Below are 15,726 nucleotides of genomic sequence, written 5' to 3' on the forward strand. Positions count from 1 at the left end.
AGCTGGGTTAAAAAAAATCAGTCTTTGCAGTTTTCTAACTGTGAAACCAGAATGAGCAACTACACATAAGAGACATTTGAAAGAATATTTCGAAATTCAAAGACCTCTCAGTGTAATCATCAACTCAGAGTGAGGTTCGAAAAACGGGACCAAATTCCTGTTTTGCAGCCTTTTAACAGTTAAACAATAAATGCTAAAGAGCTGAACCTACTACTACATGCCCATGCTGCTGTATTATTTCATCTGCTCATACTGATATTTAATCACACGTAGAAAATGTAATTAACTATAGTAATTACAGTAATTGTAGGTCTCCTGCAATGCTCAGGTCCTGCTCAATTATATAAATGTTGTTGTAGTCTGTTTGGTTGTTGCTAGGCGACGTGATCACATAGTATGTCATGCATAATTCAACCTTTTGTAGATATAGATTAATGTTATTGTCATGCCATTACAATGATACAATGGTTTTATAAAGTATTATAGTTGCATAAACACTAGAAAACTGGTCATTTTAGCTCATTGGTAAGGTGTATACTGATTATGTCATAATATACAAACCTCCAGGGGACTAAGATGTTCCTTCGGGCTTATAGATGGAGACTTTTTGCATTATATTAAGAAAGATATAATGTTTATTTAGAGCCGATATGACCTGGAAGGTGACGTGTGGATGCATCTGTAGAGCGAACATTAACCTTATTCCTGCAGATGTGTTGCTGTAATTTAGATTATCTGGCTGATTGCTTCCCTCAAATGAACCCCAAAGACTATCAAACTGTGATAATTTTTTTTTTTTTTTTTTTTTTTTAAACACATTTTGCATCTCTAAGGAGCTGTTATCATGATTTTAGATTGAAAACACCCATATTTTCATTGGTCGTTATTTAACATTGATTACAGTTTAACCGTTTAATTTCTGCAATACAGATTTTTTTTTATCTGTTAATGGTTTGTCTTATATTGAATTAGTGAAACTTGAATAGATGCCATTTGTTTATAACTATTTGGTTTAAAAAAACATCATTATATTTGGCTGTATACACAAACTATATATAATTTATGTGGAGCAAATTCTAATATGTAATAAATCTGAAATGGCATGCAGTACCTAGATGATGAGTATTTGGTCAAATCCAGCATGATGGGGAGGGGGGGAGGGGAAAAAACAAGCGGTGCAGAAGGAGTTGGGGGGAGGCAACAGTCTTTCTTCTGTTTGCAACACACATGCATGCAAACTGTGTACTCAGCTGGAGACTGCCCGGCATGGTGAAACACACTCAAGATACTTCTTAGACTTGCTGCACAGCTTGGGGGGGGGGGGGGGGGGGGCGTGCGTACGTGTACGTGCGTGCCCGTGTCCAGGTTCCAGCATGCTGCTATATAAAACTGCTCCCTGAACTAACCTCCTTCATTAGCCGAGTTGTAAAAACCGCACCCCACTCTACACAATATGCTTAATGAAACATTTGACATTTAGCAGATGATTATGTTGATGCTTATTCGTTATATTACCAAGAGCTACACAAGAAGACTAATTATTATTGTCATGCCTTTACAATATATTAAGCTAAGTGCAGCGTCTAAATTAGTGGCACAATAAAAACAATCTGTGTAAGTTATTGTTCGCATAGATAAAACAAACCTCACACAGTTGTTTTACAAATGTCGTTGGTTTTCCTTTAAGACGGGTAGTTTCCTCTTCTGTAGCAATTGTTGATTTCTACTCATATAAGAGAGCCAGTTTCAACACTTCACTCATGCTGTGTTTATTTCCAAATGAAAATAAAACTCTTTGACTATTGCTGAGGAATAAATTCATCTTGCTGAGAAGTAACATGATTATCTTGGTTGGCTAACAGCATGTATCGCTCTCACATTTATTTAGAGTCTCTGCAGTCAATGGTGAGTGTGCTGTCTCAAGTGGAATCGCAGGGTGATGTTGGTGTGAATCCAGCAGCAGCTGCAGCCTCTGCAGGCTCGGGATCAGGGATTTATCCTGTAAGTAAAATCTGTTAATGTAGTAGTAATGTAGTTTTCTTGCTTTTTTTTTTTTCTTGCTTTTTTTTTTTCTTCTTTAGTTCAATATTGATATAATGTTGATATAGAACTAAATCATAAAGTTTAGTTTAAAATCTGTATTTACAAGAGTCCTAACTGCTGTCTCTTGGCTCCTGTGTGTTATATGAAATGTGGAACATGAGAAACCTCAAAGGTGGATGTCAGATATCAGTCAGACGTAAACAAAAACTCAGAGCAGCTGTTTATTAAATGGTTTGCAAAACGCATGTCTTTGTCTGGAGGGGATCACTGCATGTGTTTAATACAGAGCCAGTGTATATTAGTAAAAGTGGAAGTAGCTACTGTGACAGGTCTAACTGATTTGTGGATTGATGTTTTGAAGGCTTTGCCCAAGCATCTAGGGCATCTACCCTAGCATCTGACTATAAATCGAAGGACTTTCATACTCGTATGGTAGCAATTTGTCCATGACATGGTATCAATGCCTGAAAGGGATCAGGGTGTGGAACAGTTGCATCTTCAGGTACAGAGTAGCATTATAACATTTGAGCTAGCTGGTTAGTATTGTAACTTCAGGAGATATATCTGGAACAGTTTAGATAACTGTAGACATAGCTTTTAATTGAAAAACATCAGGACTTTATTATCTAATGCATCTGGGATGCATTTAGGAAACATGAATAAAGAAATCTTAGGCTGTGTGTCCCTGATAGCCATTCATGCTTTACTTTTTTATCATGTAAAAAAACAGAGTTACCTTTATAAAATCTTGCAAACAGACATACAAGATTTTTAAAGTCTTCCACTGTTTCCTGGCTTCTGCAGTTCTTAACCTTATTGCCATCAATGTTACTCATTTATCTGTTTTGTCTTCTTCATTTAATTTCTATCATTCTTCCTACTGAGACTGTTCTACTCTCTGATATAGCTGGGTCATAATGACACATGCAGCTGTAGACCGTGTTTCAAACATGGCAAATCATGACTTTCTAATGTCAACACATTATTATTGTTCCCAACTAAATTTAAACCTCTCAGAAACTGCTCCTACGACATGCATGTATACTTGGATGTCACCTGTAAATATTGGATGGTACCAGACAAGGGCCTGCTCAGACTAGCTTTTAAAATGTAAAGTACCTAAGCTGTTGGAGCGCCACAGAGCAGCGATGAATCCCTGGATATCTTACTTTACTGTTTTTCCTGTAAAGCTCAGAAAAGGGAACTTGTTACAGCTCAAACATGGCTGAGTTCCTAAATAAAACATCAAGCTACAAGTAGTGCCGCATCCTGGCATGGTTCTCCACATAAACGGCCAAATTGAGCTTGTATTGAGCTGCGTGTAGTATGCAGTAGTTAAACTGCCCAACAGATGTCCAAACTGCTACTCAAACCGAATTCTCTTTTTGCACAAATATTTAGAAACTTATTTTGAATTGTGTTGTGGTTGCCTGATAAAATGGCTAATTAACCATGTATCTGAATTGCCACATGTAGAAGAAAGAAGGAATGAACACAATTCAGTGGAGTGTGAAATGTGCATTGGTTAGGGTAATGCATTGCTTAAAAATATTATTAGGTGCCGGATTATGCACAGTGAGGGTGTTTTAATGGTTCAGTGGTTACAGTGTACACCAAATGCATGCCTATACATTTCTGGACAATATTTGGGGTTTTCAGTAAATGGCCACAATGGATTCATGTAGAAATTACACATAAAACTCAAAATGTTTTATAAAAAACAAGATTTCAAAACTATGTTAACCAACAACAACAAAACTTTCATCCATAAGAATGAAATAAGATAAATAGGCCTGCAACAGGCCTGTCTAGTGTATATTCATACTTTCACCCAGTACAAGTCAAAGATAATGTCAGTATTACTAGCTGCCTTGGTTAAATAATTGTTTCTTCCGCTGTGTCTTATGGTTGAAACAAAACTAAAATCTGCTCTGTGTTAAACTGTACTTTCACATCGGTGCACATTTTGTTTCTTGGTGTTTTATTGATTTGCCTTCTCAAAATTACCTTTTTTTGCAAACTGTTCTTTTAAATCCTGTGAGACATTAACAGCACTTACTAGCCAGGTTCAATAATATCATGATTCAATGCCTAAATGTGAAATGAGGTATACTCACTCTTGTGTATCACTGTCCTCTCTGCTGTGGCTCTCTGAGCTTTTGTGGCTCCCTGGTTAGGAGATTTGGAACAGAGTCACACTGTAGCCTCAAGACAAACATCACAATCGTGTCCTCAGCTGACGTGTGTGTCTGTGTGTAGTTCTGCCCACACATGCTCTGCTAGTTGCATTTGTGCCTTTGTCCTTGTCATGCTAAGAGGTACACACACTGCTTAAGTTATCAGCTGTGCTGCTTCTGTATTGCTGGCATGCCATGGAGCTCAATCTGTATACAGGTCTGATAGCCCAAAATATTATTTGTTGTAACATTTATGTAGGCGAAGCAATATACCAGAGGCATAGCAAGGTTAAAATATAGGTTTTTATTCTAGTTTAGTGCCATGTTCATTCAACAATAGTAATTATGATAGTGTCATTGAAATGTCTTGGTTCATACAGAGAGGTGTTTCTATGTTGTTTTCTAAATGGGGTGAAAAAGAGAAGAAAGCACCTTTTTTCATAATGCAATTCAAACTCCAGGTTTCAAGGTTAATCTTTCTAACACTTCCATAAAACAGACAGAAATGGAACTCGATCATATTGAAATGTATTTATTATGTTTATTGTGTGAGCCATATATTTTTGTTCTTGCACTTCTTACTAAAGTAGGCTGGCCTTATTCAAAACTCAATAGTCTTTAGTTATCTTATACTAGTCCATAGTGCAGCCCTGTTCTGTTTCATTCTACCTGACTGCAAGAGACTGTATGAAGTAACTGGATATTCATTGCACACATGCACAGGGATAAAGACATAATGCCGTTAAAATTACATATGTGAGCTGAGTGGTGCAAGCAACCTGATGAGGTATCTGGCTTTTTAACAGGTGTGCACAATGAGGCTGCAGGCATGCTGCTAGAAGCCCTGTCCCAGTGAAAGGATATATGGCAGTGTGACAGTCAACCTGTTTGGTGTCTCAACATTTCCAAAGCAATCTACTGTTCTTCTCTCCCTTAAAACCAACTAGGCTACCAGAGCACACACTGGCACACTCCTGGCCAGATTGCCTGCTGTATGTCTTCTCTTGCTTCCTTTGCTCATGCACTTCACAGGATAGAGGGATGCATACTGACCAGGGAGGGATTGGTTCCCAGTGATCCCACTGAGTTTTGATGTCCTATCTCAGCTGCAGGGGTGTGTTTTTTCTTCCACACCCAGATCTCCTTCATCTATATGTATGGCCATTGAAGAGCTGGGCAAACCTTTGAGTTCTTGTGAGGAAACTCGGGACCAGACCATATTAATTAATTGGGCATCATTAGTTAGGGTATTGTATCACCAATAGGTGAAAGCTCATTTCCAGCTGATGTAAAGATCAACATGTGGTCCCTTAGCAATGCTCTAAGCTTGTATTTCCAAATGTTACTGAACCACCGGCTCTCAGTCTTAACTATCAAAGTGTATGTCGCGCCTGTCTCAGCCCATCATGTTGTGGTGGATAATTGTTATGTTGGGTGTCATCCTCTGGTGGGTCATTTTCTGAATGGTGCTCTTTGCCTTTGGCCACAACATGCTGTCACTTCCTTCATGGTAAATACAATCGCTCTGGAAGCTTCGTCTTCTCCATCCTTTGAACCCCTCGAGGGGAGTTACCAGAGATGGTTATCTGGTAAGACTGCCTTTCTTCTCACTGTTGCATCAACAAAGCATGTAACTGAACTTCATGTCCTGTCTGCTGCCATGGACTGTTTGTGTTGTCATCCTAATGGCCGTGGGATTACTTTGTTGCTCAACACTTCTTTTCTTTCCAGAATGCTGTCCACCTGTCATACCTATTATTTTGTCTGCCTTTGGTACTCAGAGAGGGGACAGAGGAGCTGTGTTCTAATGTCAACTTTGCCCTTTTCAGGCTGTAAGATTGTAGATTGGCACGAGTGCTGAGTTCTATAAGAAGGATGCATTCTTTGTCCGTTATGGGCTCAGGATGGGATGTGCCTTTCACACTGGGTTGTTGATACCACTTCAGAAGCATAAAGACTTTGGGGTTTCCAAATTCTGTGCCGCTGTAGCTTGGGCTTCCTTCTTTGCCTGCTTCTACAGGGGTAATATGGCTGCCCCCCCTTTTCCCTGCAGTCTGAGCTTGTCGTGAGTGGAGATCCCCTCTGACTTTGCGGGTATGAGTCATCCAGGTATTTCATGCCGTCTCTTGCAGTCAGGAACAATGGAATGAAACAGTTAAAACTGTAACTAAGGGTCTATGAATTCTGGTTGACCGCCAGAGTTATTGTAGGAATTTTGATGATTGCTGGGTGCATGTGTCACCCAAGGCACACACGTGACTTTCTTGGTATTTATTGACCTCTCTCCACATGCAAGGTGGATATCTAGGTATTTCATATTATTTCATACATTCATATTCATATTTCATGGCTGCCATTCAGAATTAATACAGTCTTAGTTACATTCATACTCTTGTTTTAAATCCTCTCCTCTTGAGACAACAGCAGTTGTGTGCCTGGGATGATCACATTATCCTCCTTCTCCTTTAATACATAAATAGCCAAGTGTAGGGGAAGGAAAAAAAAAACCTGTCACAAGGTAGTGAACTCGTAGTGCCAGTCCCAATCTGGGATAAATGTGAGGATTGTGCCAGGAAGAGTGAAAAGTCTGTGCCAACCCAAATATGTGGATCCATCTGCTGATAACTGCTTGGGCAGTAATGAAGCAACTGAAAGTACTCCTTTAGTTTTAGGTTGGTGTACTTTATCAGAAATTGGCAACTATAGTTTTAATATAAGGAGTACAAATGATTAAAATGTGCATCAGTTTCAGGTGGAGGTGAAACAGTTGTTATGGATTTTTCAAACAGAATTAACAGAGTACTGTGTGTGTGTGTGTGTGTGTGTGTGTGTGTGTGTGTGTGTGTGTGTATATATAAGTGTTTTGATCAGCTAACTGAGTAACAATTAAAATTTTATCACCAGTCTGACTCTTCATGGGAAAAGCAATAATTAATATATGAGGAAAAAGTGGCAAAATATCAGCAAGCTTAATTTGAAGTCACATATTTGTACCCTGAATAATAGATGGAAAGAAGAGAAACAAAAACATAGATCTGCAGTGTGGAGCAGACAGTAAATGAGTGAAGAGGGACAGGATAATAAAGCTGTCCTAAAACCGAAATCGGTTTTGCTTTAAACCTTTTTTTTTTTTTTCCCCTCTCCCATATCATCTCACTCAAGTAACTGACTAACTTGACTTACTCCTACACAAGCCACTACTGCTTTTTATCCCCGCTCCTCAACTGTAGCTTTAATCTCGCCGTGTGCATGCAGGAGAGCAGGCACTACTAATATTCCCAAGTACTGGGAAGCTGGAATGGGTCTGAAAACGCACTATTCCCCACATCTGCATTTAAATGCAGTTTTAATTAAAAACTGCTCTCCAAAAGCCAGGTTTTATGATGTCTTTCGATCAGCTGAGAGGTGATATTATGCAGAGTGTGAATTGCACCATTCTGCCAAGCAATATTGTTTCAAACAATAGCTGTCATATTTACAGCACAGTGGCTGTAAACATGACAAATGAGTAACTGCAGTACTGCTGTGACTGTAATGTTGCCAGAGATGTATATTTATAGTGTGCTTTAACTGGATTTCTTGTATGTCTTAATAATACTCGCTAACATGAAGGAGTCAGCGGGACAGTTTCACCGCCTTTCCTGCTCTGTTTGAGTCAGACACTTAATACAGTTTGTGCTCTTATGTGTCGCATACTAGTGCTTCAGTACAATGATAAACAACATTCATATTACACAGAAAGCAGAGCAAGAGCTGCTTCTGAGAACCCCGAGGACCTTCATGCTTTTCCTGGAATATGTTTTGTCCTTCAGTTAAAAATACATTTTTTAAGCAGTTTTGAGTTTATAGGATGCAGTCAAGCATATTTAAATTTGACAATATTATGCTGACAAATAAAATATTTATTTAATCAGACCTCAGTTTCTGGGATTGAGAAATGGCATTTTTATCAAGGCCTTAAAATTCTGAAAAAATTATTTTTTGCACCATCATTCTTTCAAAAGATATTTCTTCTTTTGGTGGTTTCATGATGAGTTTCAGTCAGGCCACAGAAAATTATTCAGATATGCTATATTCATAAAACTTCTACCAGTAACAACCTCCTACCAACCTCAGCCAGGGATTAACGAGGGCTTTAAAATATTTACAATACCGCTGAGGCCTTTAAAAGTGACTTTGTCATTAACACTCGATTACTGCGATGGCGTGTTCAGGAGTTTCAGTCCATTTTCTGGCTGCTCGTTAAGAGAAGTGCAAGCACAAATTTAACATGGCTCAATTTCTGGCCTCCCTGCACTGGCCACCATTCAAGACCGGGATTGTTTTGGACTGATTGTGCTGATCGCTCACAAAGCTCTGCCTGGTGTGACACAGGAGTGCATTTCTGAACTGCTGATTCCTTTCAACTCTGAGGTCCCACGAGTCCTCAAACTACCTCCCTCACAGATCACAGCCAAATCAAATATGTGATCATCTGGGGAGAATCTTTTTATATCTTCTGATACGGTCTCCTTTTATAATATTTTATTAGCAGTCATGCATACTTTTGTTTTCTACATGGTTCTTGTATATTAAAGAATAAGTTCAGCAAAATCTTTTAAGACAGCAGTCAGGCGTTGGTGTGGACACCTCTTTTTCAGACCTGATGATAAACTCTTTAATGCGCTTGTAATGTGATGGGTGATTAAATCTAATCAAGTCAGAGTCAGATGAGCGAAGAGGAAACGATCCATAGTAACGATTAACTGTAAAATTTCTTTGTGTTACTCTAGACAGCGACTCACTGCTTAACAACAGCGGAGGGTGATAACAAAAAGAGTCTTTCTAACAAATTTCCTTCTAACTTTGGAAGATATGCACTCACTTGTTTACACTGGATGTCTGCAGCCTAATTGTTGTCAGATTGAATAAATTTTTGAAAGAGGGAGGGGTGCATTTAAAGATTTATCACCGGCACCTGAAGCGCAGCAACAGATCTTCTCATAAGCCGGCATTTTACCTACTCCTCAGTAGTGCTGGGCGATATGGAAAAAATATTTATCACGATATGAATTATTTTATATCACGATAACGATATATATCACGATATACCACCTGACCTGTGGTCATCTGGAAAGTATGCAGTCTGTAAACAGCGAGTGGAGAGGGTGCAGTTGTTTTGAGTTACCATAAAGCATGTCGCAAATCCGGGTGCACGTAAAGCAGTACCATGTCGCAAAACCACAAGACGGAGTTTCTTTGCGAAAAATATCATTTTTTTTATACTTTATTTTCTCTTGCATAAAGTTAAGAGTATGTATAGTGAGAAGACAACATTAATATATTTGCACAGGCTATTTAACCCTTTAAGACCTACCATAGAACCAAGTCCGCCAGAGTTTATCTTTACATTTTACATGCTGTAGTGCCATTTGTGGGAGCATTTCAAGTTGCTATACATCAATACAACCGTTCTAGCCAAAAGTTTAATAATATGTATGTATTAAGTCCATAGTAACTACATAAATTGCAAAAAAGTGCAATAAACTACAAAAAAATTGAAAATCTTTTTTTTTTTCTTTTTTTTAAATCCCCTTTCTGTTTTCTCTTCTTTCTCTTCTCAGACTAAAGCAGTGGGACAAAAACTTCCTCCAACCACTTTCAGCTTCAACCATACCCAGTGTATCCTGTATGCGCTGGGTGTCGGCATGTCCACCAAGGACCCAGACCATCTGAGGTGTGATTCTGCATGTGTTTGTGTTATTGACTGTAGTTTCCTCAGTAGTTGTAAAAAGGCAAATTACATGAAATTAGACAGAAAATAATGCTAATCATGGCTTCAATCATTACTTTTACCTTGACCTGCATGGAGGGGGGGAAAAATGCGCTGGATTCCATCCACGCTGAAACGCCTGTGCAGCCATCTGTGCTGTTATTTTTATCTGTCAGCAACCTATTCCTACAGAGGTATGCTGTTTCACTGAGCACTAACACTTGCATTTTAATGTAGGTTCCTGTATGAAGGCCATCCGGACTTCAGCTGCCTCCCCACCTTCGGGGTCATTCCCTCCCAGGCAGCTATGATGGGTGGTGGTCTGAGCTCAGTCCCTGGACTCAACATAGATTTTACCCAGGTTAGAGAACGTGCATGTTGATGTCTGCCGTGTCTGTATTTGTCCTTGTGTGCAGCTGAGTTTGACTTTTTTTGTTGTTGTTGTTGTTGTTGTTGTTGTTGTTGTTGTTGTTGTTGTTGTTGTTGTTGTTGTTGTTGTTGTTGTTGTTGTTGTTGTTGTTGTTGTTGTTGTTGTTGTTGTTGTTGTTGTTGTTGTTGTTGTTGTTGTTGTTGTTGTTGTTGTTGTTGTTGTTGTTGTTGTTGTTGTTGTTGTTGTTGTTGTTGTTGTTGTTGTTGTTGTTGTTGTTGTTGTTGTTGTTGTTGTTGTTGTTGTTGTTGTTGTTGTTGTTGTTGTTGTTGTTGTTGTTGTTGTTGTTGTTGTTGTTGTTGTTGTTGTTGTTGTTGTTGTTGTTGTTGTTGTTGTTGTTGTTGTTGTTGTTGTTGTTGTTGTTGTTGTTGTTGTTGTTGTTGTTGTACGTACATGTTCATATCGTACGGGATGCTTTTAATTATGCTAATGCATCACATCGGCAGTTACGCTTGCATCTCTTTGTCGCGTCTTTGCAGCGAGAACGTGAGGGAGCGATACAAGGACGGATAAGCCAGAGCTGCTGAATGAGAAATGCTTAACACCCCAACATCAGTCTTAAGCGATGCCAGTTAGTTGTGATGTGCCAAACAGCTTAATCACCTGGCCTTTTATATATTTAGATTTGTAGCTTTGTTAATGGAGCTGATGATTTATCATCTTCGTCCTATTAGCAGCACCACTCACTGGCGTTTGTTCTTTCTTTGCATTGTTTGCACAATAACGCACCACATAGCTGTCGACAAATGTGTGTATGTTTTAAAAACAAACTGCCGCTTTGTGAGACGCTAAAACACATTAGTGTTAAGTTATCCCATATATTCAAATGTGTTGTCACACCCGGGGTGATGGCACATTGTTTGCATCTCGCCGTCTGACTGTGTTCTGTTTTATTATCTGTTGATCCATATGCACAAACACTACAAAGTATGCACTGTAAGAATCAACTGTCACACGGAGGTGAGGAGTTTATGCATCACGCCACTTGATTATAAAAGCTCTTAGTTCCTCCAGAAGCTTCCTCTCTAAGTTTCCTCAAGGCAAATTCATGGATTTAAAAGATCATGGCAGAGTGAGGGGGCGGGGGGAGTGACAGTTTCTGAGTATTGGGAGGAGAGGAAATACGAGGAAGCACAAGCTGGCATTAAAGAGAGGGGGGGGGAAAAAACACCCCTGTTATAACATTTTACAAAGTCTTGCTTAAAACAGTAACTGAGGCTTTATGACTTTTATAATTATATGTCACAACTGCTATATTCATTTTTCTTTTTTGCTTGTTTGTTTTTTAGGTGTTGCATGGAGAGCAGTACTTGGAGCTTTACAAACCTCTGCCAACTTCAGGTATTTTCTCTCTGATAATTCTGCAGAAAACATTTTTTTTTATTGCTGGAGAAATTCTGGGAGATGAAGCAGCTTGTTTACAGCTGCTGACTCTGGCAGCTGCCGCTGCTGCCTTCTTGCAGGACTTGCTCACAGCTGCGATGGCGGGCTCTCTGTCCTTGCAGCTGGCTTGCAGCTCTCAAAGCTGGCAGCGGCGTGGAGCTTTGACCTGCCGAGGGTTGGGAGCATGTTTGTAGCTGAAAGCGCATAAGAGACAGAGCGTGAAAGTTGTGTAGGGTTGTTTTTTTTGTTTTTTTATAACTTGGCATTTCTGATCATGTGAAGCATTTTGCCGTAGGCCAGATGTGTCCATTCTGTAGCTTTTACAGTTGTTACAGTATCATTACAAAATATTAGATTCAATTATTTTGGCCATGCCTACAAATGTTTGTTTGATGTAAAACACACAAACAAAGCTCAAGGTTGTCCAGACATGGAATCTACAAAGTTTGGTTAAAAACTTCATGAAACGTGAAAACAAAACGTGTCAATCTGTTCACTGAATCAATAAAAGACTGAAAAAATGAACTTACTGAGATTATAACTAAAATATTTTATAGAGCGCTTCCTTGTGGCTCCATGGTGTACTGGTTGACACATTTGCTTTTCACAAGCAAGATCCCTGGTTTTAGACTGGGAGAAAACACAGCCAGCCTTGGGGGCTCAGAAGCTAGTGTACTAACACTGCCAGTCTCAAGCCTGATAAATAGGAGTGTTGCATCAGGAAGCATAAAATCTGTGCCAAATCAAACATGTGGATCCAGCCACTGTGAGAAATGAGGGAGCAGCCGGCTGTTGTTGTGATTTAGAATTGAATATCGACTCCAAACATTTATTTCTTTTAACGTTTAAACATTTCTGTTCATTAAAAGCACTTTTAGAGCCCTTCTGTGTCACTTTAGCCTAAGTCACGCTGCAGTGCATAACACATTACATACAGCAAAGGGACGAGTTTAGGTGTATTTACATGGATGGGTATTTTCAGTCTCATTTTTTTATGATGCGTCTAGAAATCTAAACTCTGATATGACCGAGGTTACCTCAAAAGCACTGATACATTTTGCACGTGTCCTATAATAGGACTAATAGGATTCTGAGGAGCCCAGCTCTGCCTCATGCGTTACCATTACAGAGAACAGTTTTTCTTTTTCTTAAAGATGAATGCCTCGGAGTTTCTCACAGTAGCCGACATGTCCTTGCTTTGTACAAAGTGATCAATAAAAAATTTATTTGAGACCAGATGGTGTTTTTTTTTTTCTGGTTTGATCCGTGTTGTAACACCCAAAACTCTATTTAGTTATCCATTATTTAAGACAAGGAGAAGTAGCACACCCTCGTGAGTCTTGGTGTTTTGGCTTGAAAATTGACTTTAGTAATTAACCTACTGCAGATTAACTTTCTGACTGACTAATCTGTAATTGGAGAATTGAGGATCCAGCACATGCTACACAGAGGTTTGGAGATTTGTCTCAAGGCTTTTAGAGGACTTGGGGGAAATGGTTTGTATGTTTACAAAGTATTATTAAATGACCTTATGTCAGATAGTTTGACTTAAAACTAATGAGGGCTTGAATTAAATAAATAAATAAAATGCATTTTCAGGTAAACTCACCTCTGAGGCCACGATAGCAGACGTGTTGGATAAAGGATCTGGAGCCGTCATCCTCCTGGATGGTAAGGTTTCTTTGTTTTTGTTTTTTTTGTTTTGCCATATAGGCCAAGCACGTGATATCATATACAGTATTTCTTCCATATTCATTTGTTTTTACCACTTTAATGTGTTTCTTCCTGAGAGTTGCCTCTAAGGCTGAATTAACACAAGTTAATTTACAGTCTGTGTCTGCAGGGACTGAAATAAGGGACTGAGAGCGGCTCTTATTTTTGTTGGACAAGTCCATAGAGATGGAGGATATTAGAGCAACACTGATTTATAATTAATCCAACTTAAAACAAATAGCATGGGACACAAGGTTCCCTGGAGCCTTCACAGAAACGTCTTCATGCACACAAAACCAGTCAGCTTCTGTTAGGATAAAGTCATTTCTCAGTAAGATGGCCTGTCACAGTCATGTCTCATACAAACAGCTTTGTTTGTCTCTGTGCCTGTTATGTTTTGAATTGACTTAATTAAATTAATCAGGCAGCGCGTCGACTATGAAGAGGATTTGATTCCTTCTGATAGCTGCTAATTGTTCCTCTTCATTCGGCTTCCGTGCGGTTATTCGTGCGCTTCCTCCTGCTCTGGCTTGTGTCTGGCTGGTTTGTTTTTACCCCTGTCTGTTTATTGTTTCAGGTAATGATATGTGTAAGTGTGTTGAGTTCACCGTCGTTCAGTGTCTTTGCCACACTAGGGATGTTTGTTTAAATGTTTTAATAAATTTCTCACTGCGTAGTAATCGTGTACTACACAGGGATCAGTTTAGCTTTCTGAAACTCAAAGACATCTCACTTCAAAACATAAAAAGTCTTCCTGGACTGTTTTGCTGGACGTTAGTTGAACATTCAGATCTATCGATCTGCTGGGGTTTTTTTTGTTTTTGTTTTTGTTTTGTTTTTTCCCCACACATCTCACAAGAGAAACTATGCAGGGAGTGTCAGTTATCTGGACAAAAGTGTCTTGTTGATGTCAGATGATGGCCAGACTGCTTCAAGCTGATGGAAGAGAAACGTTAACACAAAGAACCATTTGTTAAAATCTGAGGTATGTGGAAAAGCATCTCTGAATGCACAACACTAAAGTGTTGAGTGCCACTCTGGCTAAGAGCAGGAACCTGAGGCTTGCACAGGTTCACCAAAATTGACCAGCAAAAGGTTGCCTGGTCTAAGTGTCAATTTCTTTAGCCACATTCAGATTGTTGCATCAGAATTTGATGTAAACAACATAAAAGCATGAATCCAATCTAGGGTGTATCATCAGTTCAGGCTGGTGGTAGTATAATGGTGTGGGGATGTTTTCTTGTCACACTTGGTAACAACTAGGCAACATTTAAATTACTTGACCTACCTGAGGATTGTTGCTGACCATGTCCATCTTTTTATAACCAGAGTGTAGTCATCTCCTGATGTCTGCTTCCAGCAGGATAATGCAGCATGTGGCAAAGCTCACATCATCTAAAACTGATTTCTTGAACATGTCAATAATTTCACAGCCTCCACAGTCTTAGGCATGTGGTCCAGCTGGAGATTCAGCTCTTGGATGTGCAGCACCTTGTGATACTATTATATGACACATATGTAAATTTTTCCAGCACATGTTTGAATCCACACCACAAAGAATTGAGACAGTTTTGAAGGCAAAAATGTCCAACCTGGTTCTAGCAAGGTGTAATTAATGAATGTCTCGAATGTATGTAACACAGTTCCAAAAAAAGTTTGTATTTCAGGTCTAAATACCTCAATTATTTACATGATTGGTGACAAAGGAGCATCATAGAGTTTTACAGTAGGGGCTGGGAGTGGTTCTCTGCTGTGAGAGACTGCGAAAATAATTAAGAAGAACAATATTTCTAATTGTAAGGTATCTACGGTATGCAATATAGTTTATAGATTTGGAAAATCCTAAGTGTGTGTGTGTGTGTGTGTGTGTGTGTGTGTGTGTGTTTGTATGCAGAGGAAAAGACTTAAACTACTGAGTTATAAAATAATAAATGGTTGTATTTTATTTTTTGTGTGCAATTCATTGCAGAAGTAAAATTTTGCATGTAGGGCTTTAACATAAAGTGTTGTAGTAGTAGTAGTAGATCATTGTGGATTTGCTTTCCCTTAAGTAAAAGGACATGAATGTTCTCTCTGGCTCTGATATTTGTCATTAACTGCAAGAAATTGTGCTTCCTGCAGTGAATACCTACAGTGGCAACGAGCTGGTGTGCTACAACCAGTTTTCAGTGTTTGTTGTCGGCGCTGGAGGCTTCGGAGGAAAGAGAAGCTCTGAGAAAGCCAAAGTAAGT

General features: G+C 39.1%; 1 protein-coding gene across 1 annotated transcript in view; it reads left to right on the plus strand.

Moving 5' to 3' along the window:
* Positions 1–15,726, plus strand: part of hsd17b4 (hydroxysteroid (17-beta) dehydrogenase 4) — a 35,017-nt gene that overhangs the window by 12,758 nt on the left and 6,533 nt on the right. Inside the window, exons 12-17 of the mRNA XM_063489213.1 lie at positions 1,889–2,001; positions 9,824–9,936; positions 10,210–10,333; positions 11,689–11,740; positions 13,382–13,453; positions 15,617–15,720. Of these exons, the coding sequence (XP_063345283.1) occupies positions 1,889–2,001; positions 9,824–9,936; positions 10,210–10,333; positions 11,689–11,740; positions 13,382–13,453; positions 15,617–15,720 (578 nt within the window). The remainder of the gene's footprint in view (positions 1–1,888; positions 2,002–9,823; positions 9,937–10,209; positions 10,334–11,688; positions 11,741–13,381; positions 13,454–15,616; positions 15,721–15,726) is intronic.

This window comes from Pelmatolapia mariae, linkage group LG12, assembly GCF_036321145.2.
Source record: "Pelmatolapia mariae isolate MD_Pm_ZW linkage group LG12, Pm_UMD_F_2, whole genome shotgun sequence".
Taxonomy (NCBI): domain Eukaryota; kingdom Metazoa; phylum Chordata; class Actinopteri; order Cichliformes; family Cichlidae; genus Pelmatolapia; species Pelmatolapia mariae.